The sequence below is a fragment of the Sphaerodactylus townsendi genome, linkage group LG02, assembly GCF_021028975.2.
Source record: "Sphaerodactylus townsendi isolate TG3544 linkage group LG02, MPM_Stown_v2.3, whole genome shotgun sequence".
Taxonomy (NCBI): Eukaryota; Metazoa; Chordata; class Lepidosauria; order Squamata; family Sphaerodactylidae; genus Sphaerodactylus; species Sphaerodactylus townsendi.
This window is the reverse complement of record NC_059426.1, coordinates 25012524-25039441: the sequence shown is the minus strand read 5'-3', so window position 1 is coordinate 25039441 and position 26918 is coordinate 25012524. Positions and strand designations below refer to the sequence as shown.

Genomic DNA, 26918 nt, shown 5'->3' with positions numbered 1-26918 from the left:
AGGAAGGCACAAGGTGCTTTTAAGCAAGCATTTCTTGTAAGCCTTTCTCCACACCAACACATCCACTAGGAAATGGTCAGTTCAGCCTTGCATTTCATGCTGCAACCCTAAATTAAATCAGTTATTTCAGTTCAATGGCTTGAATGTAGTTCCACCTGCACAAGATCTTGGTTACACAAGCAGAAGCATAACTGGGGAGACAATCAGTCAGTGCCTGCAGCTACTGCAGTCTTTTCATTGCATCTGTGATGGTGCAAGAGCTCTAGCCCAGGTGGAGATTTTGCACTGGATCCACCCCATTTTGTGGACTTTGGTCTTCGTTTCAGGTCTTGGCCACATAGACTTGCCTTTTGCTCTTCACGATTTCCTTTCTTTTTACCACTCTAACCTCTGATCTTTGTTTCTTTCAAAACATCTACCAGTCCTAGGACCATTACCCCCTGATTCTCTAGACCTGCTACCTGATGGGAGTCTTGTCTAACTGATCCCTCTGCCCAGGCTCTTCTACCTGCACTGCTCCTCTCAAGGATATGAGACAGCGGCTTTCTGGGGTCCCAGGTAGAGGACTTTCCAAGTGGGAATGGCGGGGGGATTAACCTGGGACCTTCTGTATGCCAAGAAGATGTTTTCCTACTGAGCCACTGCTCCACCTTGAACCAGCAAAGAGTTTTGGTACTATGGGCCTTTCCCCACTTCTCCTGCTGCTGCTGTTGCTGCGCGCTGCTCTGGCCTTGGCATCCCTAAGCGCGCATCTAGGAAACGTCCCCGACCCCATGGCAGCTCTGTCTTGGGGTCATCAAAGCGCGCCGTTTTCCATGCCATAGCCAGGGATGCCGCGGCTGGCGGGCGCATAGAACGGCTACCAGCGTTAGAAAATACTACAGTGGGATGGCAGCTACTTGCGGAGAGTAGCGCGGGGCTTAAGGTAAGTGGGAAAAGGGCCATAGTCAGTGATTAATGGTTTCTTACAATTTTGGCAAGGCTGACAATATAATCCTAATGGATACACTCCTGTTTAAAATTATGCTGAAACTGAATATTTGAGATTAGGTTTGGCAAGATGAAAATTAGGCCATTATCTTAACTAAATATGTCCGAAATGTGGCATCATAGGATAACACTACAAGAAGAAGATCACTTCATCCATTTTGGATGGATGGCAACCTTGTGAAATGATGTGTTCTAACCTTTTACTAAAAATTTTGTACTGCAGCTTGCCCGGCCAGCAGGATTCTGAGCTTCACATATGTAATCTCCACTATCTTCTGCCGCCAGATGTCTCATTTCAATGACTGCTACAGAATCTAGGAAAGACATCTGGAATTTTTCACCAGGATGGAGCTCAGTGTCGTTTCTGTACCATACCACTTTGATTTCTGGAGAGCCACTGATTTTACATTCGAGTCGTGCGGAGTCGCCCTGTTTCACGACTTTAGATGGTTCTAGCTTCTTAACGAATTTGGGAGGTTCTAAGAAATAAAACAGAATATATGAAAGTAAGATAAGTAGAGAAAAGGAGTCATATCTGGAGTCATATGAAATAACAGGGGAGAGAAGCAGGGACAGAGAATCTAACAGGATAACTATCCCATGTCAAGAACTTCTAGCAGTGTACAGCAAGAAAAGAAAATCTAGAAACGTATGCAAAAAAAAGAAAGCAGCTGAAGAAAAGAGCACACAGAACAAACGAGAAAATAGCACACCTGTTATGCTTAGTGCTGTTGTGCAAGAATCACTTCCAACATCATTGGAAACTTGGCAAGTATAATGCCCGCTTTTCGATGCATCCACTGAGTAAAGATTTAAGAAACCAGTTGACCCTTCAACCCCAAACAAACAGTTAGGTCCTGACACAAGCTCTAAGTCTTCTTTAAACCATTTTATCTTAAAAGGAGGTGTTCCCTTTAAAACAGCTTTAAACTCTACCGTCGAATCAGGTACAGCTTGCTGGCTTTCAGGTTTTACCAGAAAGCTTGGTGGTTCTAGAGGTTTCAAGAAAGAAAGAAAAAATAGTTAAGTTTGACGCAAAGTAGCCTGGGAAGACATGCTAAACAATCAAGAGAAGATTATAAGGAAATGTAAGTTGTCTATGACCATCTTTAAATGGCAGTTGATTTCAAAGATATTCTTAAGATAGCGTTTGTAGAAGGTGACCAAAAGATTTACGCTGTGAAGAGTATAGAAAGAAGACAAAAGAACTCCAAACCTTTTACTGTTAAGACGGAGCTACACGAGTCGCTGCCGGCAACGTTCGTCACGCTGCAAGTGTAATTTGAAGAATCTGCCAACTCTAAGTTGTTAATATCTAGTGATACCGTATTCTCATGGCATAAACTCCTGTATTTGGCACTGTCGGATATCTCCTTTCCATCTTTATACCATTTAGCCGTAATCGGAAGCGAGCCAGAGACTTTACACTCCATATGAATAGATGATCCCAGAATTTTATCCTTTTTGGTTAACTTTTTGGTAAACGAAGGAGGGATCGATTGACCTGCCCAAGAGGAGGAGAGGGGAAAAGGCAAGTAGTATCAGATCCCTTGCTTTCATTTCCTTTACCAAACACACGGACAATTAAATACTGGTAGGAACAAACAGCTAATTTTGTGAAACAAAATACAAACCTAGTACGGTCAAGACCGCCTCACAAGTGCTGCTTCCAAAATCATTTTCAACCTTAAAAATGTATGTTCCACTGTCCTCCTTCATGACTGATTCAAGTCTGAACCTGGCCACGTTATTATCAAAACTCATAGTGTAATATCTACTGGGCATGAGCTGTTTGCCATCTCTGAACCATTTCACTTGGAGCTCTGGAGTCCCAGCCACAGTACATTCCAAAGTCACTGGATCCTTTTCAGTCACTTTAACTGATTTAGCCTTTTCTATGATCTGAGCAGGTTCTGCAGGAAGAATTGGAAGTGTGAATAAATGGAAGTTCTCCCTCTATACCACAGGATGAAGAATGGAAGTTTCAAGGGTAGAACGGAAAGTTCACAAACCTTGCACTAAAAGTAAAGCGAAACACTTTTCAATGCCTGACTCGTTCTTTGCCTGGCAGGTGTACCTCCCGCTGAGACTGAGGTCAACCTTCTGGATCTTCAACCTGGCCACGTTGTTCTCAAAGGTACTGTGGAAAACTTCGTCGTTTTCAAGAATTCTTTCATCTTTAATCCAAGTCACTGTCAAAGGCTGAGAGCCAGTCACAGTGCATTGAAATATGGCAGAGCTTTTCAAAACAGCGTGAACGTTTTCTAACTTCTTGATGAAGGAGGGGGGTTCTGCGTTTTAAAGAAATAACCCAGAATAAAGATGGGGGGGAAAGGCTTAAAAGTTTAGTTAAAGTGAACGAGAAAGAAAACTGGAATATTTTGTAGCTTTTCCCCACTACTCAAGTTGCCGAACTGACCTTTCAAACTGACGCTGGTGCTACAAGAGCAGCTACCCGCCTCGTTAGATATAATACACTGGTATTCCCCAGCGTCTTGAAGATCACAGTTCACTATCTGAAGGGCAAATACAGATTCTTTATCAATCGTGGCGTATTTTTTGCCGCTTCGGATCTCCTTGTTGTTTTTCAGCCAGGTGACTTCGAAAGGAGGAGTCCCTTGGACTTCGCACTCTAAAATGGCATCAGAACCCTTCACTACCTCCACGGATTTCAATTCTCGTATGAATGTGGGAGGTTCTAGATTAAGGGGGAAAAAACAGAACAGCCTCAGATGATGGGAAGTGGTGGTGGAATCCAACCGAATGGACAGTGAAGGAGAAAAGGGTTCTCCCAACTAACCTTTCACTTTCAGTTCGATGCTGCAGCTCTCGCTACCTGCCTCGTTGTGAGCCTCACAAACGTAAGTTCCACTATCTTCCACTTTAGCACTGCTGACATTAAAAGTGGCAATATTGTCTGCAAAGAAGACTCCGTATTTAGCATGGTCCACTATTTCATTGCCATCAAGGTACCATGTAACATGGATTTCAGGTGTTCCAGCCACCTGGCATTCAAAAACGGTAGATTGTCCTTCCCTCAGTACAACTACAGGGCTTGGCTTCTGAACAAACCTAGGGGGCTCTAAAATAGGAATTAAAAAAAAGGAAAAATTAAAACACAATAACTGCCATTTGAAAATATATAGTATAGTCAGAAGCAGAGTTATACCCTTCCAACGGGCTTAGAAGGGTGTAACTTTTGTCAAGATTGCATTAGCCAGAAATGCAACTATAACACCACAGGGCAAAAAAAACCAGCAGACCTTTGACAAATAGTGTTGCTTTGGAGGTTGTTGACCCGACGTTGTTGCTTATTTGGCAGATGTAGTTCCCTGAATCAGATGTCTTGGCTGAAAAGAGTTCTAGTACGCTCGAAGTGTCGTCTTTGTAAACCGACCGAGAGGCTCCAGAAAGCAGCTCTTTGCTATCTTTGAACCACTTTATTTGTATAGGAGGAGTGCCGCTGACCAGGGCTTTGAGCTGGACTCTGGAAGCGGGTATGACGTCTTGCGACTGTGGCTTTTCCACAAAAGATGGGGGTTCTACAAAGAGTGCAGGGGTAGGGAGAAACAGAGGGAAAGGAAGGAAATCGTTTCAGAATGACCTGTTCCTGTTCTTAAAAAAGAAGCCAAATGTGCTGCTGGAGAGAAAGAAAAGTAAGATGTCCAAACCTTTGACTGTCAAATGTGCACTGCACTGGTTGCTCCCTGCTTTGTTTGTGGCCTCACAGGTATAAGACCCGCTGTCTGCACCTTCCAGTTGGTTGATCTCCAAGAATGCCGTGTTATCATGGAAAGAATACTTGTGCTTTTCACTAGCACTTATCTCTTGGTCATCCTTGTACCACTGAATACTTATTGGGTGGGAACCAGACACTATACACTCAAGATGTACGAAAGAACCCTTAATGCTGTCCATTTTCTTCAACTTTTTGGTGAATTTAGGTGGTATGATCAGATCTGCCCAGGACAGAACAAAGATCAATGTATTAGATATAGTTGCTACTCTGCTAGCATTTGGTATCAATTTTTTTTTAAATGTAACTGTGGAGTCAACCTCTCGCCTCCAGGAAAAGAGGGATATAAAATACAAACCTAACACATTAATGCTGGCTTTACAGCTGCTGCTTCCAACATCATTTTGAACCTCAAATGTGTATTCTCCACTATCTTTCTTCTCTGTAGAAACAATCTTTAGCACAGAGACCGTATCAGTCACACTGATTTTATATTTGTGTCCCAGTGTCAACTCCTTTCCATCTTTGAACCACTTGGCAGTGATGTCTTTAGTTCCTGAAAATCTACACTGCAAGGTGGCTGGGTCACCGTCTGTGACGTCAATTGAGACAGCTTTATCAGTGATTGTGGCTGGCTCTGTGATAAATACGGAAATACATATGAGTTGTGGAAGTCGAAATGTACTATTGACTAAACGTAAATTACAAATATGGAGGACAAGAGAGCAGGCTAAACCAACCTTTCACTGTTAGCAAAGCAGAACATCTTTGGATTCCTGCGTCATTTTTAGCCTGGCAGAAGTATTTCCCATCATGCTTCACTTCAATAGCCCTGAGCATGAGGGTAGCCACACTGTTCACAAAAGTCATTTTTGTGTTATCGTCTTCAACAATGTCATCATTATCTTTCAGCCACGAAACTGTGATTGGCGTAGAGCCTTTGATGGTTGCCTGAAACACAACTGTGCCTCCTCTAAGTGAGCTAAAATTTTCAATCCTCTTCACAAAGTGTGGGGGTTCTATCAAAAAATAGAAGTCTGGTGAGTATCAGCCTCAAACCAATGTTGAAATAAAGGATATAGCAAAATGTTCTAAGTGCTACTAACCTTTCAGAGTTACTTCAGAGCTACAGACACAGCTTCCTACATCATTTGTTACCCTGCACTGGTATTCACCCACATCGGAAGAGTCAAACTTGAAAACCTGGAGGCTAATCAAGGAGTCCTCGGTGGTTATCCTGTGTTTTCTACTGATTCTCACAGGTTTGTTGTCTTTTAGCCAATAAACTTCAAATGGAGGTGTACCTAACACCTCACAATCCAGTATAACATCTGAGTCTTTTAACACTTCCCTGTGTTCAAATTGTTTGGTAAAATAAGGCGACTCTACAGTAGAAAAGAAAAAGGGTGGGAATTTATTACTTGTTTTTGGAACCTTTTTATAGGTACACCAGAATATTGAGAAATATGAAGAAGGTGGACTTCCACACAGACCTTTTACTGCCACAACACTACTGCAGGTGTCTCTGCCAGCGTCATTTTTTGCCTCACAAGTGTATTCACCACTGTCTTCAATTCCAACATCCAACAGTTTGAGTACAGCTGTGGAGTCCACCAAAGACAACTTGTACTTGTCCCCATCTTTAATTTCCCTGTCATCCTTGAACCAAAAGATTTTAATTTCAGGGGTACCCGTGACTTTACATGCCAACTGGGCATAGTCTCCTTTCTTAAACAACTGTGATGGTTCAAGCCTTTCCACAAAGGTAGCAGGTTCTGTGGAATTAAGAAATGTTATTATGAAGAGTTGTACAAAGAGGTTCAAGAACAAGAAGGGGCAACACACCAGAATCTTAGATCACCCCTCAAAGATACTGTTGTAAGAGAAAGAAAATGCAAACCTTTCACAAACAAGTTTGCACAGCACGCAACTGAGCCAGCCACATTGCTGACTTTGCAAGTATAGCCACCCGAATCCGTAGGCTTTACGGCGTAAAGTTCCAAATAACTTGATAAAGCTTCTGTCAAGATGTAACAAGCTCCACCAGTGGTTAGCTCAGCATCACCCTTAAACCACTGTACAGAGAGTGGCGCCGCTCCCTTAAAGGCACTCTTCAAACGCACTGTTGACCCAGGCACTGCTTCTTGGGATTCTGGCTCTGCTGTGAAGCAAGGTGGCTCTAGACATTGTTTAAAAAGAAACAGTTTAAAAGATCTAAGTGGCTTCAATTTAAACGGTTTGGAAAAGAAATGATTAGAAAAGAACACTGAGAAAAGAAAGCAAAAGAAGATTTCAAACCTTTCACAGTCAATGTACTATGGCTTTCTTTACTTCCTGCCGAGTTTTTGGCTCTGCAGGAATACACCCCTACATCACTAGTATCCAGATGTTTAATTTCCAAAGATGCGGAACCATCTTCATATTGCACTGAGTATTTTGCACCAGTTTTGATCTCTTTGTCATGTTTGAACCAAGAAACGGTCAACGGAAGAGAGCCTGAAACTTTGCAATCTAGGCGGCAGGAGCCACCAACTACACTGTCGGCATTCCGCAAGGGTTTCGTGAAGAATGGAGGAAGGGTACGATCTGTTTTGAAGCAGAGCAAAGACAGAAAACCAATAGATAAGAAAAATATTCTAGGAATATTCTTATTTTTTTGTGTTCCAAATTAGAGTCATAGGCCCTTTCTGCAAATGCAGAATAATGCACTTTCAATCCACTTTCACAATGGTTTGAAAGTGAATTTTGCTGTTCTGCACAGCTGCAAAGTGAACTAAAAGTGGAATGAAAGTGCATTATTCTGCATGTGCGGAAGGGGCCATGTTTTCTTTAGTCCAAAAGAAAGGTACCAACCTAACACAGTAACCATAGTGGTGCATGAACTGCGTCCAACGTCATTAGCAACTTCAAAGGTGTATTCGCCACTATCCTGGAGTTCAGTGGTGTAAAATTTTAGCTGAGCGATGTTGTTCTTAAAACTGATTCTGTATTTTTTGCTAGAAACCAGAGGATTTCCATTTTGGAACCATTTTGTTTTTAACTCTGGAGTGCCTGCAACAGTATATTCCAGAGTGGCTGGATCTCCGGCGGTCACCTCAATTAGCTCTGCTTTCTCAAGAATGGTGGCAGGTTCTATAACAAAATTAAATTGCAGTCATTGCTGAGCAAATAGAAATACCACCCTAATAAAGGAAGAACTGTGTGATGTTAAAAATGTTCCTAGGCTGACCTTTAACTGATAATTGTCCAAAGCATGTTTGACTTCCTGCGTCATTCTCAGCTAGACATGTGTATTTACCACCAGAACTAATTTGGACATCTGAGATTTGTAGAGTTGCAATGCCGTTTTCAAAGGTCACTTTGACTTTGTTATCTTCTTTAATAACATCTTTCCCCTTCATCCACATTACCGAAATAGGATCTGATCCTTTCACAGCCGCTTGTAAGGTAACTGTGTCTCCTGCAAGTGCTGTAACGTCTTCAATTTTCTTAACAAAAGATGGAGGTTCTAATTTTAAAGAAACACAAAAACAACTCATCTGTTATTACTGCATCACACAACTAGGTGCTGCATTTCAACCTTTTAACAGGGAATTAAAGAGTTCTTTTAGGGAAGGCAAGATCTAGATGGCTGCTAATGGAATGAGATTTTCCACATATGGAGCAAAGCTGTCCTGCCTTTCCATTATTAGCATAACCAACTTTGCTCTCCCAACATTGCTCCTGAAAGCCCATTAGGATGGGGTAGAATGAAGGAGTAAATCTACAGAAAGCACAGAAAGTCAATGTGATTCTGGGCTGTATCAATAGGAGTACAAGGGATGTAATTGTACCTCTCTGTTCTACATTGGTTGGACCTCACCTCAGAGGCGTAGCTCCAAGGGGGCGGGGGTGCACACGATGCATTGGGCTTGCGCCCCTGCAGGTGTGTGGCGAGGGCATTCCAGGGGCGATCCAGGTGGGATGGGGTGGATGGGGGCATGGCAGGGGCGGAGGACGCACCAGTGCGCCAGGCGCTTTCCCCCCTTGCTGCATCCCTGCCTCGCCTGGAATATTGTGTACAGTTCCGGGCACTATAATTCAAGAAGGATATTGACAAACTGGAAAGGTCCAGAGGAGGGCGACAAAAATGAAAAAAGGTCTAGAATCCATGCCCTACAAGGAAAGACTTGGGGAGTTGGGCATGTTTAGTTTGGTGAAGAGAAGGTTAAGAGGTGACATGATAGCCATGTTTAGATATCTGAAGGGATGTCATGTTGGTGAGGGAGCAAGCTTGTTTTCTGCTGCTCCAGAGACTAGACCATGAGTAATGCGTTCAAGGTGAAGGAAAACAGATTCCACCTAAACATCAGGAAAAACTTCCTGACAGTAAGGGTTGTTCGACCATGGAATGCACTACCTCGAAGTGTGGTGGAGTCTCCTTCTTTGGAGGTTTTAAACAGAAGCTGGATGGCCATTTGACAGGAGTGCTTTGATTGTGTGTTCTTGCATTTCAGGGGGTTGGACTTGATGGTCCTTGGGGTGTCTTCCAAATCTATGATTCTTTCTGGGGCAGTGACTTCTGCGATCAATCCATAGGCCAACATCCTTTATGGATATCTGCCTCCAGAAGGAGGTTAGAAAATTTGTTACTGCTGGATAGCTCCATCCAAACTCGCTGGCAGTGGGCTGCGGCCCCAACATGCCGCCCTGCCATTCCCATGGAGACTCCCTAGTAGTGTGGGGAAGCTTGAACAGTAAAAAAAAGCCTCTCTGCTGCCAAGAACCCTTTATTGGGCTGAATGGGTTTATGCCACCTCTTTGGTGACATAAATCCAAGGGCAGGGCTGCCAGCATGATGCCAGCAAAGGCCCAGAGGGAGTCAACTAATGCCAGCTCTTCCCCTGACCATGCCCCCACCCCACCCCACTATGCCAGCAGTGGCAGGGGCCCTGATTGCTGATGTGGAATCCAACACCATGTCCCAGTGGTAGGGAGGGCTGTGGTGGCCGCACACTGGCAGAAACGCCCCTCTGCCGGGGCAAGTACCCTGGGGAGGGCAAATCTGCCAGCATGGCTATGTGCCACTCCCACAAGTGGATTCAGCCCCCTCCCTTGGATAAGACGAATATGCAGGCAGAAGGTTATTTGATGAAAGACATGTAAATTCTTGATATCTCCCAGATGTTCGGCTAAACCACCAAGGACGAAAATAGGGAGGGTCAAGTACAAACTAATTAAGAAACTAGGACTTGCTCCTCAGAGAGATGTAGGAAGTAAAACTTCTGTGTTGTGACTAAAGCTGGAATTCCTCTGAACAAGAGCCAAGAGGGTGGTGGGGGCGGGAACAAATATTTTCATCTATATTTAACAGTGCACTGAAGGATTGGCCTGCTGGGGGTGGGTCAGTTATAAAAAAGGAAGGATTTCCCATTTAGGCAATCAGAGTGAGTGACTTTGTTCAATCACTCTTCTGGTCAGGAAATTCCTCAATGCTCATTATTTTTAACCCATTCACAGATACAAGCCAAGAAATGAGTAAATTTAGATTGCGCTTAACTTGCAAATGTTCTGTTCATTATGGAAGGGTAAGAGCAGTGTGAAATATGATTTTAAAAGTGCAGTTCTGGTTAAAGAAAATGCTGTTTATCTTCAGAGTGAACCCTGGAGGCCTAGTAACAGGAGGAGCCACCTGATTGGCTGTGGTCTCCTGGATGCTGATTGGGGAAGTAACAGTGTGATGCAGAGTGGGGAGGAGATTATCTCACTTGTTAGGACAGTCTTTTGGTCTTTGTTAAGACCTGTCTATTTTAACTGAGTGAAAAACAAATATCTCTTTTTTCCCATTCATAGATACATGTCAAGAAATGAATAAATTTAGATTATGCTTAACTTGCTAATGTTTTGCTCATTATAGAAGGGTAAGAGCAGTTTCACCTTTTCACTCCTAAATACAAAAAGGTAAGTACTGATGAAGTGGAATAGAAATGTGAAGAAAGGCATTTGTAATGCAAATGAGAATTCTGGTTAATGACGGGTCCACTCTGCACAGCACAAAAAAGATGTTTGGGGGACATCTTAAACAGAGGCGACTTCTTCTTTTACTCTGCACATGCCAAATTAGACATTTGGGAATGCCTTTAAAAATATGCCTCTTATGTTTGTTCTGGACAGCACAGGGATCAGAGGAGAAAAGAGACTTTCCCCCACCCAACTGGTAATCTCTCTGATCAGTTTCAGCTTGCGCCCACCATTTTGTGTGCTGTTGAAGGGATTCTCCCTGCCTCCATTTGCTGAAGGTTGTCCCAGGATGTTTGCTCTGCAGGCTCTGATCATGGGTGCCTTTTCAACCTGAAGAGTACATAGTTGTATTCAGTTGGTCCTGCCCGTCCTGGCAATATATAGTTTTCATTTTTAAATTTTTTTTGGAGGAGCTTTAGTCGAAGATATGCAGACACAAATACAAGAATCTTAGCCACTGATAAAATGGGTCTACTGCCCATTGAAAAGCATTAGGTTGACCTGCCCTCCATGGACCATGTAAACAAAGATGGTCCACAGAGGGCAGATCTACCCAGTGTTTTTCAATTATAGAACAGTTTTCCAAGTGGCTAAGATTCTCATATTCATGTCTGTGTATCTTCGAATACAGCTCCTTCAAAAATAGAAAAATTATATATTGCCAGAATTGGCAGGACCAACTGAATACAACTATGTACTCTTCAGGCTGAAAAGGAACCCACAATCAGAGCCTGCAGAACAAGTGTCCTGGGGCAACCTTCAGCAAATGGAGGCAGGAGAATCCTTTCAGCAGCACACAAAAAGTCAGGAGCAAGCTGAAACTGGCCAGAGATTACCAGTTGGGCGGGAAACATAAGATGCCTCCTGAGCTCCTGAACTCCACACACAGCCGAAGCGGCTTGAAGATGTGCTTGCGAAGATGATTTTGGAAAGGGAAAAAAAGTCACTCCAGCTTCTTGCATCTTCCAAAATAAGGACTGGAGCTTGGAGCTGGAAATAAAAAAAGGTGTGTCCCCTAAGGATGTTTTTTGGGGGGAAAAACTGTCTTACGGGAGTTCCTCACCAAGATGCTTTTTTGTGTGTGTCCTTAGGACATCTTATTTGTGCTGTGCAGAATGAACATAGGTTTATCATTTCAAATCAACTTTATTGATTTTAGTGAAGTCTGGTCTTTGCCTTCACTTCTGGGTTTAGGGATGCGGTAGCAGATATTACACTCCGTAATCTTGCTGATCTTTCAGCACATCTGGAATTTTGATTACAGGGTGTGGACACCAGCACAAAATGACTCCCATGGGGTTTTGGGGGACAAAGGTTGGGAAATTGTAAGCCAAGCATCTTCCTTCAGTAGTGGTGGCTGCTTCTCATTGGGTGCTTCCCATTTAGTGATGTCTGTAGGATTCTTCTGAAGCATCTCCTGTTCTAGTAAGATGGAGAAAACAGAAAGAAGCAAAGGGCCCCCAGGAAACCCATCAGTGAGCAACATGGTACATGCAGGCGCCATGTTGGGGAGCACCGTATTAAGTCGACAAGATACAGAAAGAAAAAGGATGACCAAAAGAGAGCAATCTGTTATAAAGAAAGACAAGTTTTCCATTTTTGAACCATTAGAAGAGTTTTAAAACTTTTACTCACTGACCTTTCAGGATATACGACGCACTGCAAATGCATTTTCCGACTTCATTTGCTACGGCACATTCATATTCACCAACATCTGCACTATTAAATGAAGAAATCTCCAGAGAGATAAGAGACTTTTGGACAGTCAACCTGTATTTTTTACTACTGCGAATTTGCTTCTTGTCTTTGAACCAACTGATTTCGAACGGTCCAGTACCAGAAACCTCACAGTGAAGAGTGGCATTTGATCCTCTCACTATTTCAGCCGGCTCAAGAGTTTTGATGAAAGTTGGGGGTTCTATAAAATCATCAAAGCATCAACAAAGGGTTAGTGATGGACGAAATGCGCAGAACAGAGCACCCCTAAAAGAAAATTAGCCATGGGTTTACGAACCAACCTTTGACAACAATTTCAGTGCTACAGCTGTCACTCCCAGCATCATTAACTGCTTCACATGAGTAGCTTCCACTGTCGTCAACTTTCACACTGGAAATGTCTAAACCAGCCACATTGTTGGCAAAGGATATCGTGTGTGTGTCGCTTTCTCTAATTTCTTTGTTATTTTTGAACCATGTAACCTGGATCTCAGGAGACCCTTTGATTTTGCACTGAAGATGGGCTGACTCTCCTGGAGTCAACAAGTAAGAGGGGTCCACTTTCTTCAAAAACGATGGTGGCTCTAAAGGAAGAGTGCAGAAAGAATGAAATGTGATACCCTGGAAGAGCAAATCGATATGAGGATTAAACGTCAAGCTTTTCGGAAGCGAGCTTGGACCATATTCCAATACTTGGCATTACGCCAAACCCTACTTTTGTTAAAACGGCAGCTAAGACTTATTTAAAGAGAGAAAAAATAAAATGACAGACTTTAGCCAATAGTTGAAGAGTATGCACACTGATGCAACGCAGACAGAAATCTCAGTAAAGACAGGGACACCTATAAAAAAGATTGATATTATAGACATAGAAACAGCACATTAAGTTTGAAGAATGATGTAACAGATCTGACTATTTCCCTTTGAAATCTGACCACCTACTTAATGGACAGTCCAATCCAGAGACCGCTGTTTAACAAGAGAGCTTAAAAAGCATAAAGTTAGAGCAAAGATTGTCTTACCTCTGATGGTTACAGTTGCCGAAGAAGTGCTACTTCCAGCTTCATTCGAAGCAGTGCAGACATATGTTCCTGAATCTTTAAGTTTAGACAGAGGGATCTCAAGTGATGCTATTTTGTCTTCAAAGAAAATCTTGTAATCTTTGCCGGGAGGTATTCTGTTTCCATCCTTGCTCCATGACACCGTAACTTTCCGGTCTTCATCCACTTGACATTCAAGGTGTATTTTCTTATTGACAGCAGACTGAACAGCAGTCAGCTCCTTAATGAAATGTGGCTTATCAATAATACCTAGTTCCGCCTGACAGATGTCTGCTCCAAACTTGTTTGAAGCTTTGCAAGTGTATGTGCCTCTGTCATTTACTGCAAGGTGGGCTATTTCTAAAGTGTGCTTGTTGTCAGCAGATGAAATCTTGCAGTGTTCCGAAGAAGAAATGGCAGCGCCGTCCTTCTGCCATACTGTGTCTATCACTGGGGTGCCTGCCACCGTACAGAGGAATCGGGCGCTCTTACCCACAAAAGTCGTAATAGACTCAGGTCTGGTTAGAAAAGTTGGAGGAAACGCTTCTGCAAAACAAATGATGCCAAGTTGACATTGCATTGGCTAGTACGATGGTTATTTTAGTTAGGAGGCAAAGATGCTATCCCCATACCCATGCATTACACTGGTTAAAAACAATATGGAATGAAGATTAACTGGATTAGCCATCTTATATTTGTATGCCATCCTTCAGTCTTAAGGGGCCAAGAAGTACTGCTCAGTATAACAGCCAGAAAGCCTTCGACAATACATTAATATGGAATGAAGATTCCCCAATAGTCAAAAATATCCATTATAGTTATTATCATGAAGATCATTGGCTGTAATATGAAACCTTTAAAAACTGGTTGACTTAAAAGTCAGAATTTCAGGAGACAAGAGGGTTTTCATTGCCAAATTAGATTCTCAAATTACTATTTTAAGTATTTTAAGTACTATTGCTGCTGAGTTAAGCAGCAAAATGGAGTCCACCAGGAAAAAGATGTGTACAGTTCTACAAAAATATAATGAAAAATCTTCAACCAATATCTTGTTTTCATTGTAATAGAAACCCCAGTACATAGTCTTCATTTATTTTAAGGTGGTTCTCTTGCTGTACTCTTCCACAACACAGGTATCTCCATATACAAGTAGTAAGATAAATCAGTAAGTAACCAAGGGAATTCATAGTTTGGATGAATTATTTAAAAGATAATTTTTGACGGAGCAGAAAATGTTAATGTTACTGAATATAATAATGTTTATAAGTAAAGTGAAAAAGAGGGCTTTCAAAAAGCCTTTGGAAACAATTGATTTGCTTACCATTACCTCTCCACTCCTAAAATTACCCACCAACCTACAATAGCCCTGCAGTCGCTAGAGAGACTTGCTTGTAAAGGAAGGGACATTGCATATGCCTAACAGAGTTTATAAAGAATTAACTGGATTAGCCATCTTATATTTGTATGCCTTCCTTCAGTCTTAAGGGGCCAAGAAGTACTGCTCAGTACAACAGCCTGAAATTAATTAAAAATTAACTTGACCACAGTCCAACTATTTTTCCAACAGATATATAAATGCTGGTGGTGGGAAGGGGTGGGTGGGTGGGGGGACACTCACTGTTTTATTTTCATATGGACCAAAAAGGAAACAGGTTGGATCCAACTACCTTTTCCACTACAGGAAAAAGAGAAAAGGAAGTCCTCTATGTGTACCAAAAAGGCTTTACTAGGGATCATAAGACCTGCACAAGAGCCACGTGGGACAGGACAGTAATCGGGGGGGGGGGGGGGCGGGACTGGACAAGAATGAGTGAAAAAAGGTGGTAGGATCCAATCCAATAAGTAGAATTATTCATCAAGGCATCTTACAATATACTATACCATTGGTAAAACAAAAAGAGAAGCATATCCAGGTAATTAATAAGACAGCAAAAAAGGATTTGTTCAGTTATTGAACTTACCAGTAACCGTTAAGACTGCTGTGCTGCTTACACTGCCGTACTGATTTGAGGCTTTGCAACTGTATTCACCACAGTCAACTACTTGAGGTCTTGGGATTTCAAGAGTGGATGTGTAATTGGCAGTACGGACAGTGTATTTGTCACCATCATAGATTTCCCGCCCAGCTCTATACCACTGAAACCGTACGTTTGGCGCCATCTCTATCTCACAAGTGAACTTGGCAACGTGGTTGACAGCCACTTCCTGGGATTCCAGTCTTCTCCTCAGAATTGGTCCAACTAGAATCAGAAATGAAAAGACAAAATATATTGATAACCGTCCTGTGTGAGCAGGAATAATCATTAGGTGGTGCATAGTGTACATTCCAAATCACTGTTAATGAAGTGATCGACGGAAATGGGATGGATGGTTTCATGAACAATCCAAAAGGAAGTGGCTGAAAAGGAAAATGGTGGTCAAAAACGGAAGCCAACCATAAGCAGCATTCAGACTATCAGAGGACTACGTTGCAGTGCACAGTGGAAACCTGAAGCTGTTCTGAAGTGCTACCAACTAGTAGAGACATGCGATCAACGTGATATATGTAGGATTACACCAGGTTGTGCTAAAAGAGTGCAAACATGAGATGTGCAACATTCTACTGAAAATGGTGCAAAGATTTCCAAGACTTGTTGTAACAATGGAAACAGAAAGAAAAGAGAACCACATTTGTCTGTGGATATGGGGATGAAAGGGCTGAGCCATGCACCCTTTTAAAATCAAAGGGATGTGTCTTTGGCAATCATCATTCACGGAACATATCATGGCAGTTAATTTCATAGCACTACTGAGGAGTGAGAGGTTGTCAGTTTATGTTTAAAACCTGAGGGAGAAGGGATGTGAAGGAATAACTTGAGGGGGAAGGGTGAATGGATAACTTGAGAAATGAAAAAAGAGAGTTTAATTTAAAGAAGAGTGGTATGGATTAGTTCAGTTATGTACTAAGGAAGTATATATCTGTATCCATAAAGAAAATAGAGATACAAATATGTATACTTAATCTAGTCAGTTAGATGATCAGTGAGGAGAAGGAAGCAATATGGTATCCCCCATAATCCAACCTCTTTTTACAACTGTGATTTTCGCTGATGTTGTTGTTTTTCCACCTTCATTCAGAGCCTCACAGGCATACTCTCCTTGATGTACTTCCTTGAATGTTTGGTTGATTACTAATGTGTATGTGTCGTGATCTTGAAAACACTTGAACTCATTACCTGAAGATATCAGTTTATTCTCAAAGTACCAATTCACCACTTGGACATTTGTGATCACCGAGGTAAGACTGACAGCGTCACCTTCCTCAACAACAGCATCTACTAAAGTTTTGTGCACGATGGGGCAATTTTCTCTCACTAGGCTATCCTGTTCTTCCCAAGCCCTAACCGTGTGGGCCTCTTCTTCATCTTCCTCTAAAAGTTTTTCTTTTCTCTCCTTCAGATATAGAGCACCTTTTGGTTCTTCATCTGGGGCAGCTGCTATAGGAATATCATGGGTGAGAACAGTTGTGCCTACATCTTTAATTGGTTCCTGTAAAGTAAAGATTTTGACTTCTTGAACAGACACTGTCTGTTCCAGGTGTATGTTTGGTTCATCTCTCATTTCTGCTTGCTGAGGTTTGGGCAAACCACGAACACTACCACCTGATTGTTGCTGAACAGGGGCATCAGCGATACTAACTAAATGCATTTTTTGGAATGACGAAGAAGTAACAAACAATTGATGGTGTTCAGGCACTACTGCAACTGCGGGTTCTTCTGATAGCAGAATGTGTTTTTCTTCATGAACAACTGAATAAAATGCAGCTTCTAATTCTGTTTTCAAGTCAGCTGCATGCGAATACACACCCTCAAGCACGAGAGTTATTTCTATGGGATTGGAACTTCCTGTAGTAATTAGGCAGGCGCATGTTATATATTTAGGTTCTTTCGTTATCTTTACTGTTTTAAATTGAACGCTTGCTATACCTCCTAATGAGTCAGACAAAAGAAGGCAGTGTTCGCTTGTTAAAGCAGTTTTCATGGCTTTTCTTATTTGAGTTGTTGTATCTGAACTACAGCATGTTGGAGGCTCGGCTAGAAATTGGTGTTCTTTAGAAAGGACTTGCTTTTCATGAGCTTGGGGCGCATCCAGAATCACTTGTGGTTGCTTTTGGGCCTGCAAGACTTCAGCTTCTGACCTTGTGAGTTTGCCTACATGTTCTTCTTTGAATTGTTGTTTTTCTTCCAATATCAGTGGAAGCCTGACTGACTGGCCTTCTTGGATTCCAGCTGCAAAGTCTTGCTCCGCTGCATCTAACAGAGCTGTGGTCTCTATCAGTACCCTTTGTTCCTCAACACAGGTGGACTCAGAAGGCAATTTAGGCTCAGACATTACCTCACAGCTTATGGCTTGAATATCTTTACAGGGTTCAGTGCATCTGACATCCAAGGACCTCTCTTCGGTCACAGTTGTTACCTGAAGAAGAGTTTGAAGATCTTCTTTTTTCAAGATAGCCTTCTGCTCTTTTCTTCCTTCAGGGTGAATGTGCTCCTTGGGTAGCAGCACATCTTGAGAAACCGTGGTCAGACACATTCGGAACTGAGGCTCAACTACAGCTGTGAGATTTTCTCCCGTCACGCTCCTCTGAAAGGTCTCCGTTGTCTCTGCAGCTATCTGGACCTTTTCCTCAGAATTCATTGCACGTCTAAACATTATTTCAGCTTTCTGCGAAGCAGTCTGGCATTCTGTTTTTTGTAAAGCCAATATGCCCTCCTTTTCCAGCTTTTCTTCAGTTTGGCTCATCTGGAAATGTAAACTGGAAATGGGTTCCTTCATGGATTGCGCAGTTATAGCCTCAGCCAGAGCTGGAAACTGCTTAGCATCTTCGTATGGGGTGGACATTCGTTCTTCCGTCGCTGAGCAGTGCAACAAACTCAAACTTTCAATCGACGCCGCTTCAGCCTCTTGTGGCACCTCGGGACTAAAATGCCCTTCACTAGGTAGGATGGCTTGTCTATGTACACTGGGCAAATGTAATGTTTTTTTGCCTTCTTGTTGGATTGCTGCTATTACTGGGCTGTCTAATCTAAGAATATCCTCTGTGTGTTCATTAGAGAGCTGTTGCTTCTCCTCTGCAATTAAGGCTGTGTTTAGAAGCATGTCCTGCTTCAATGAGCCCCTTTGCTGCTCTGTTGTTATTGCATCAAAAATGGACTCTTTTGGAAGCATCTGTTTGGAAGCAGTCGTGGGCACGTATAGCACATTTGATGATTCTTGAGTTGGACTAATCTCTTCAGGTGACTCAACACAGTCAAGCGCCTTGGTATGAGCTTCGCTTATCTCGTGCTGTTCTGTTGCTATAACAGATTGAAAAAAATTGCCTTCTTCCTGTACTAGTTTGCTCTTGTTCCACTGGTCAGTTTGAACTACCAAAGTACTTTCTTTAGACAATTCTTGGACGCCCTCAGTCCTTGAAATATACATTAGCTGTTTGGGTTCACTAATTGGAGTAACTTCCTCAGCTTCTGGGGCCGAGACAGATTCACTTAAGCTTACTGCGTATTTCTCCTCAGAAATAACTGAGGCAAACTGAGATTTGTCTTCCCTCACAGAGTTTGGCTTAACCATTTGTGGCTGCTTGATTGGTAGACCTTTTTCTTTGTCTTCTTGGTGTATTTCCTCCACAACAGGTAAACAGAGCTCAGACAGCTGGTGGAGTTGGAAACCAGGCAGATCAGCTATGGTTGGGCTTTCAATCGGTTCAGAGTGCGGCTGTAGAAAATCAGAGTGTTCTTTCACTTCACTTGCAGTAAAAGGTGTAGTGTCTACCTTCTGCCTGGCCTGAGATAGCATATCAACAATTTCCTCAACCTCATGAGTCTTGAGCAAGGCGACTTGTTGGGTAATAAGGGCTTCTTGCTGGACAGTTGCTGTTGAGTAAGAAGCCATATGTAAAGAATCTACCTCTTCACTATGAAATGAAGGCCTGCCCTCTGTTCCAATTGTGCACATCCCTTGATGCCCATCCTGGCTAACATCACCAGGTAGTTTAACTGCATATAACCGAGATTCAGTGGCTTGATTACTTACTATTTCTTTATATGTCTTTGTGTGTTTCTTATGAATGGCTTTTTGTTCATTATATGCCAATTCATCAGTGGTGTCCATGAGAATAAGAAGTTCTGCGCTACTAGTTGCTTCTCCAAAGGGATTCATTCCTTTACAGACATATAAACCGCCATCGTTTCTCTGACACTTATTCACAGTTAATGATCCGGAACCATCAGGATTGTGAACGATGGTGTGACAAGCGCTGTGGGAAATCTCAGTATTATCACGAAACCACTGAACCTCAGGAGATGGCTCACCAGTCACTTGGTACATGAACACAGCGGGAGCACCTTGCAAAGTTTGAATTGGATTTAAGTTCCTAACAAAAGATGGTGGTTGAGGTCTTACTGTTCTTTCAGTGCAAATATCAGTGGCCAGTCCTGCCCGTTCTCTGTGAATCTCTTTAGGATTAATTTTCAGATAAGCACTGCATGTGGTCTCTCCATGAATATTACTAGCGACACAAGTATACTCTCCCTCATGATCAAATTGGGTGGACGGAATAACGAGGCTGTAATTGTCACCATCATATACAAATTCATAATGTGCAGATGATGTCAGTTTAACCCCATTGAAAAACCACTGTATTTGCGGTTTGGGGTTCCCAGTGACTGTTACAGAAAGCTTTGCTATATCGCTTAAGCTTATTTCAATGTTTGAGACATGCTCGAGGAAGAATGGAACACTATTCTCCTTCATAACCTCTAAATTGCTGGAATAAACTGAATTTTCAGGCTTAAGTCCAAGTGTTATTTCTCTATTAGGTAACTGCAGGCCGCTGCTGTAACTCTTGACTGTTTCTTCCTCAGCAGACACAATAATAGAGCTAGAAATTTCTGTATGGGGGAAAAAATCATTTTAATTTTACTAAAATGTTTTCTAGAGGGGTCACATCAAAAGGGCTCTTCAGATGTTACGGTAACACGTACTGGGAGGCTAGAAATCACATGGTGTTTATTTTAATATGCATAGTTGTCTGAAACAGGCAACGTGCAAATGTTCAGCTTCATATTAGCCTTCCGTACATAGAAACCTGAAAAATCTTGAAACCAGGATTTAGTGTAGCTGCGCTATACACCTGGGCAAAACCTGTGTGTTGTCTCTTTCAGACAACATGGGAACCATGCAGTTTGGAGGCAACCAATACATACAGTTGTAACATTTGAAGAGCCTTTAAGTAACAACCAGATTAAATCAACAAATTAACATGTGTCAGCAATACTTTTGTTATACTCATAATGCTGCTACAACATAGCAAGGCAATGACAAACATTCACATCAGTAAGGGACCATGCCAAGCGACCTCATTTATATTGTCCCCCTTTAAAAAGTAAATAATTATTAGAAAATATCTACTTACAAACTGAAGGCAAAATAAAGCCCAGATATTTCCCCACATGCATATAATTTTGCAAGAAGTTGTAGATTGTTATTTGTTGTTGGGGGGGGGGGGAATTGATTTTTGCTGAATATCGGAAGCCCAAAATAATTATAACCATCATATAAATGTGAGGGGGAAAGTCGTTACAGAAACTTACTTAATCAAAAAGGAGCAGTTGGGACAGATTCACCTCAAGTATTTAACTGTGTTTATACTCTGTTCCAACAGATGTAGGGTCTGCTATGTTCATTTTGTGATTTGTTTCCCCGCTGATTTGTTTCCCCTCTCCTACACATGATGCCTGCTGGGTGACCTTAGGCTTGTCACAGTTCTGTCAGAACTTTCTCACCTACCTCACAAAATGTCTGTCATGGGGAGAGGAAGGAAAAGGAGTTTGTAAGATGCCTTGAAGAAGAAGAGTTTGGATTTATATCCCCCCCCCCCCCATTTCTCTCCTGCAGGAGACTCAAAGGGGCTTACAATCTCCTTGCCCTTCCCCCCTCACAACAAACACCCTGTGAGGTGGGTGGGGCTGAGAGAGCTCAGAAGAACTGTGACTAGCCCAAGGTCACCCAGCTGGCGTGTGTGGGAGTGTACAGGCTAATCTGAATTCCCCAGATAAGTCTCCACAGCTCAGACGGCAGAGCTGGGAATCAAACCCGGTTCCTCCAGATTAGATACACAAGCTCTTAACCTCCTACGCCACTGCTGCTCCTTATAGGAGAGAAAGGTGGGGTATAAGTCTTCTATTTTGTGATTTCTGAATTATTAGGCCTGGGGACTTAGACTTATAGATTTTGGGAATATAACAATGTCATCCTAAACATCCTTCAAATCTGCTGAGGTTATTTGACTTAGAAGGCCAAAACTCTGCTTAGTTATTTGACTTAGAAGGCCAAAACTCTGCTTATAAAGCACATATATATTTATGTAATGTGTGCTACACAAGGTTGTCTTGTGTTTGAAAATGTTTATTCTTAGAATGCAGGATGACAACTGAAACCAAAGGCATTCACAGTAACTTTATAGTTCATTACAGGGCTCCCATCCAGAAAAGAATTAAAATGTTCTTACATCCCACTGACAACAACTGAACAAATTCAGTGTGCCACTGAATGTATCAGGTTCCTACTCTGTCTATTTACAGTGGAATGTTAAGTCCCACTGACAACAACTAAGCAAATTCAGCGTACCAGTGAACGTATCAAGTTCCTGCTTCAACTATTTACAGTGGAAAATGGTTTCCACCCCACACATCCTAAATTCCTTACACATCCTAAATGGAAATTAATATTCACACAGGAAAACGTAACATTTGCAAACATGGAAAGTGTTCCTCTTCACAGTCAAAAAGTGTTGTGTAACGTAGTAGCACACAAGGCTGACAAGCCAGTGGCTGTAATGTTCACAGTGTTCTTTAAAAGCTTCAATTTCATTAGAATGTCATTGAGTCAGGTGTGTTACCAAATTCACACAAATGATTTCTATGTCTTCAAAGCCATGTTACATTTCAGTTGTTAGGCTGGGAATATATTTCTTCAAAGTACTGAATTTATTCTGATTTTGTTTCTCAGAATAGAGACAGATGGGAAGACTAGTCCAATTAATGTCATTATTCAAAATATACAATTGGTGGAAAGACAGCCTGTACTGATCCCCTCCCCTCCCCCCCAAGAAAACATATAAAGAAAGGCAGTAAATTTTAGTGTATGAGTTTCTACAGGTACAATCTAATATTTAATAAAGAACCCCATGGCTGTTTCTGCACGGCACAATTATACCGGGTTACAATCGGTATCTTACAACCTGGGTCTATTTTATCCCGGTTTCTCCCTTTGCATGGCTGCCTATTTCTGTGAAGGAATCAAGTGAAGACCGGGAGGAAATACTCCAGTTTGTTTTGCCTGAGCCTGCGTCTTTTGCATTTCCACCGCAAGGGTATCTGCGCCTGCGTGAACATCCCCAGTGTCCCGCATTCTGATTGGCTGTTGTTTTTGGGCGGCAGCTTGAATGAACGTCTCTGCTCTGCTTTTTGAATTGCTGGCCCATAAAAGGGATACTTCAATCAACTCACAATGAATGTGGGAAACCAAAGCCCCCCCTTTTCCCCAATTCTGGATAGGGCTCGGCACAGGCAGCAACATGGCAAGTGGCAGCAAAAAACAATGGAGTACAGCATCACATCACATTCCCACTCACATGCTCATATTTCAGTGGAAAACGAGATACTCCCCCCCCCCCGGTGATACGCCCACTAACATTTGGCCCAAAGTGAACATATCCTTAGCTATGCGCTCCCAGTACATGTACAGAAAAGAAAATTGGGACATTTTGGGACTCCACTTCTGATTAACCCAGGTGAAATGGCACCGGTCGATACCATGAGCAGAAAACGTGCTTAGGGGAATGTTTCAGGAAGGGCAGGCTGCAACGATCAGTGGCTCAGAAAAGTTGAAAACTGACATGATGTCAGGTGGAGAAATCGGGGGTGGGGGCAGATGGGGAGATCAGGCGGCTGGGTGAGAAAAATAAACTGGTTCTGCTCCCGTGGTGTTTGCACCATAATGGGTTCAAGACTGGTTTTTTGAAAAGAAACGCCAAATTGGCAATTTTTAAAAATCCCGGGATGAGGAAAATATCGCGGGACAAACCTGCTTTAGGACTGGGAACCATGCAAACTTCTTGGCCAAACCGGATATTTCCCTTGCTCAACCAGGGATATTTGGATTGTGTAGAAACGACCCATGAAAACTATATCAAATTTCCATTATATATTTTGTAAAGTCTATTCTTAATGTTCAGTGTTGATACAACAGAGTGGTCCAATGGCAAATGAATCTTCCATTCATGGAAAAAGTCTTCTGTTCATGTATGACACTTTCTAATAGTGAAAGATTCCTTTCATAAACAGAAGGAATCTCTTAATGAATGGGAAAGACTTGCCCCAGCACCTCAAATAAAAACACAAGGCCATAGCATGGTTTACCTAGTATATTAAAATTAGCTGATCTACCACGTCACTATTAAATATGTTAGCATTCATTGGGCAGTCTAGCTGTGGCTGCCTTTGTTTTGGCAAATCCACCCTGACTTCAAACTTGGCTGGCAGCTTTCATCAGCCTCATTTGTCTTTGCTTCCACAAAGTGCTTTGAGAGGTGCCAAGCTCTATCCCCCTTTCCCGATGCATTGTAAAGCCACTATAAGGTTCAAAAAGATGTTGCTCAGCCCCAAAGGCAATCTTTTCCAAGCCCATCCCACTATAAAACCAGCAATCGTCTGTTCAGGACACTCCCTCCATCATGCCCAATGGCTCAGAGTACTCACTGCTCATCCTGTTATGAGCAATGTGCCCTACCCCTGTCAAACTAGTTATGACCTAAACAGTCCATGCCCAGGCCTAATTAATTTCAGACCTACACCCTCATTCCTCAAATAATATGAAGCAGGTGAAAAAAGGTTCTCCCTACCACCAATTAGGGAACCCCTCCTCCCCACCCCCAATACACCTGCCTGGTCCCAAATGGTGACCAGCTGTTGGCGACAGGCAGCAAAAGCCTGCTAGGAAAAGGTGAGGCATGGATATATAGTCCCTTCATTATGCCTTCCCAGTAGATGGCTACTTTTCAGTTGACCAATTGCCTCCCTGTGCCTTATTTGGAGAGGGGTTGGGGTGAACTGATCTAGAGCCCTTTGGGGGTTGGGCGGTATATAAGCCTAAAATATAAATAAATAAATAAATAAATATAGATTTACTGCTGTTAATGCCTCTTTTGATGAATGGAAGGGGCCTCCATCAATGAAAGGAGGCCTTCTTCTTAGCTGCACCAAAAATTCAAGCTAATGACATCAACTCAGTGCCTAGTTCAGTGATGGTGAACCTTTCGGACTCAGTGTTTCAAAAGTTCGGCAAACGCCTAACTTGACTCTGCAGGCAGTGTCACCCCCACCACCCAACAAAATAGAAACAATTCCTTACATATTCATTTAATTAAAAAATACAGTCCAAGCATGTGTGTCAGTATGTATGATATAAAGAAATGTCATGCATATCATAGATTCGCCATCACTGGTCTAGTTATACCATGATTTAATGTATTGTCAAAGGCTTTTCCGGCCGGAATCACTGGGGTGCTGTGTGGTTTCTGGGCTGTATGGCCGTGTTCTAGCAGTATTCTGTCCTGACGTTTCGCTTGCATCTGTGGCTGGCATCCTCTGAAGATGCCAGCCACAGATGCACGTGAAATGTCAGGAGAGAATGCTGCTAGAACACGGCCATACAGCCCAGAAACCACATAGAACCCCACTATCCCATGATTCTGTGGCTATTTTAAATGCAATTTTAATTTGCGGCTTTAAAATTTATTTATTTATTTATTTATCAATTCGGCTTTTATACCGCCCGATCCCCGAAGGGCTCCGGGCAGTGAACAGCAAGGATTCAGAGACAACAGGAGCAAAACACATATACAATATAAAGACATAAGCTCCATCTCATGTCAGCACTAAAATAACCTAAAACCAGCGGAAACAAATTAATACATAAAAGCATAAAAGCAGGCGTCCAACCTCAAATTTAAAACCTACCCCCAGAAAAAAGGGGGGGACGGTAGGCCCCTCAATATGAGGGGACCCTGATGTAACAGCCCTGAAAACCAGAGGGCAATAAGGAGCAGTATTTAATATTTGTATTTGTATGTATTTAATATTTTCCCCAAAGTGTCAAATGTCCCTTCTCTAATGCATTTTAATGGCTGTTAAATTATTTTGCCTAAAAGCTTATGTGCTTATATAGACTTCTGTGACAAAATGAATGATATGGCTGGATGCCTTCAGAATCAGCCTATTGTTGGTATGATATAGCAACGCTGGCTCCCATGTGAAACTACTTTTGTAATTAGGTACATGAAAACAAAAATGTCATTTGTGCTTTGCAAGTTTTGTGTTCTACTTTTAAACCTTGAAAGGATGGTGTGTAAAGCTTATGAAATTACCGAGCATTCCACTATGTGCTGCTGCAAACTCTGTTTTTAAAGGTCATAAATTAATTGATTACGGCCGGTTTAATGACGAAAACGCAAAAGTAGTTTATTTTATACTTTTATTAAAACAATTTGTGCACTGGCATTAAAGTAACATTGAATATAAACAAATAAAAACTCTTTAGACCCTCTTTTTAAAATACTTTGTAACTATGAAAAAAAGACATGGGAGTTGACACTGAAAAAATATAACTTAAATGCTACTCTCGGAAGATACAGGTCCCTGCCCCCATCTCTGCCTTCACCATGGCTGTCCTGTAATGATTTTTACTGAAGTAAATAAATATTTTGGACTTTTTTTTCAAGGTTACTTAAGCAGTCTTTGCTTATGATGTTGAGCTTCAGTTTCTCGGGCTAGTCACCTACGAGCTGTGAAGCTAAATTTAAAAGCTTTTGACTCGTACGGAGAATTGGGACTGCAGCTACTGTCACATTTGTCCTACCAAAGAATGATTGGGACAGGATGGCATAAATATGATCTGTCATAATTGGTTTTGGGACAGAAGTTGAGTAGAAGGAACAGGGTCATTATATTGCTCTCTAATACTCCGTGCAACTGTGCCCCCTCTGACCTTATGATCTCAACCAGGAGAGGGGAGAAGTTGGGATGCCCAGGTCAAGTCTAAGACCACTTTCATTCCACACCACTATGGCTGATGATCACAAGAAGACTCACATTAACCATATAGCAGTTTACTGGGGTCCCAACAGAGTGCAGAGACGGTTTCTTGACATTGATCTGATATGCACAATCAAGCCATATACGTGTTAGCAGAGATACTGTGAGGCTGGTACCCGGGTATGAGAGATCTTCCATGTAGCTGTGATTTCAGACAATACAGCACATTCAACTCATATTTTTCTCTAAGATACAGTGATAGCTGCATTTAGCAACTGAAGAATTGCTAGTCGACTGCATAGGGCA

The 26918-nt window shown here is 42.2% G+C and overlaps 1 protein-coding gene across 1 annotated transcript in view; it reads right to left on the bottom strand.

Moving 5' to 3' along the window:
- Window positions 1-26918, bottom strand: part of TTN (titin) — a 371903-nt gene that overhangs the window by 249013 nt on the left and 95972 nt on the right. The window contains 24 exon segments of the mRNA XM_048484469.1: window positions 1188-1469; window positions 1704-1982; window positions 2207-2494; window positions 2625-2903; window positions 3003-3281; window positions 3410-3688; window positions 3791-4072; window positions 4254-4532; window positions 4662-4949; window positions 5085-5363; window positions 5467-5745; window positions 5833-6111; window positions 6220-6501; window positions 6627-6905; window positions 7025-7312; window positions 7580-7858; window positions 7956-8234; window positions 12366-12644; window positions 12745-13026; window positions 13465-14028; window positions 15444-15722; window positions 16545-20408; window positions 26360-26432; window positions 26670-26732. Coding sequence (XP_048340426.1) covers window positions 1188-1469; window positions 1704-1982; window positions 2207-2494; window positions 2625-2903; window positions 3003-3281; window positions 3410-3688; window positions 3791-4072; window positions 4254-4532; window positions 4662-4949; window positions 5085-5363; window positions 5467-5745; window positions 5833-6111; window positions 6220-6501; window positions 6627-6905; window positions 7025-7312; window positions 7580-7858; window positions 7956-8234; window positions 12366-12644; window positions 12745-13026; window positions 13465-14028; window positions 15444-15722; window positions 16545-20408; window positions 26360-26432; window positions 26670-26732 — 10183 coding nt within the window.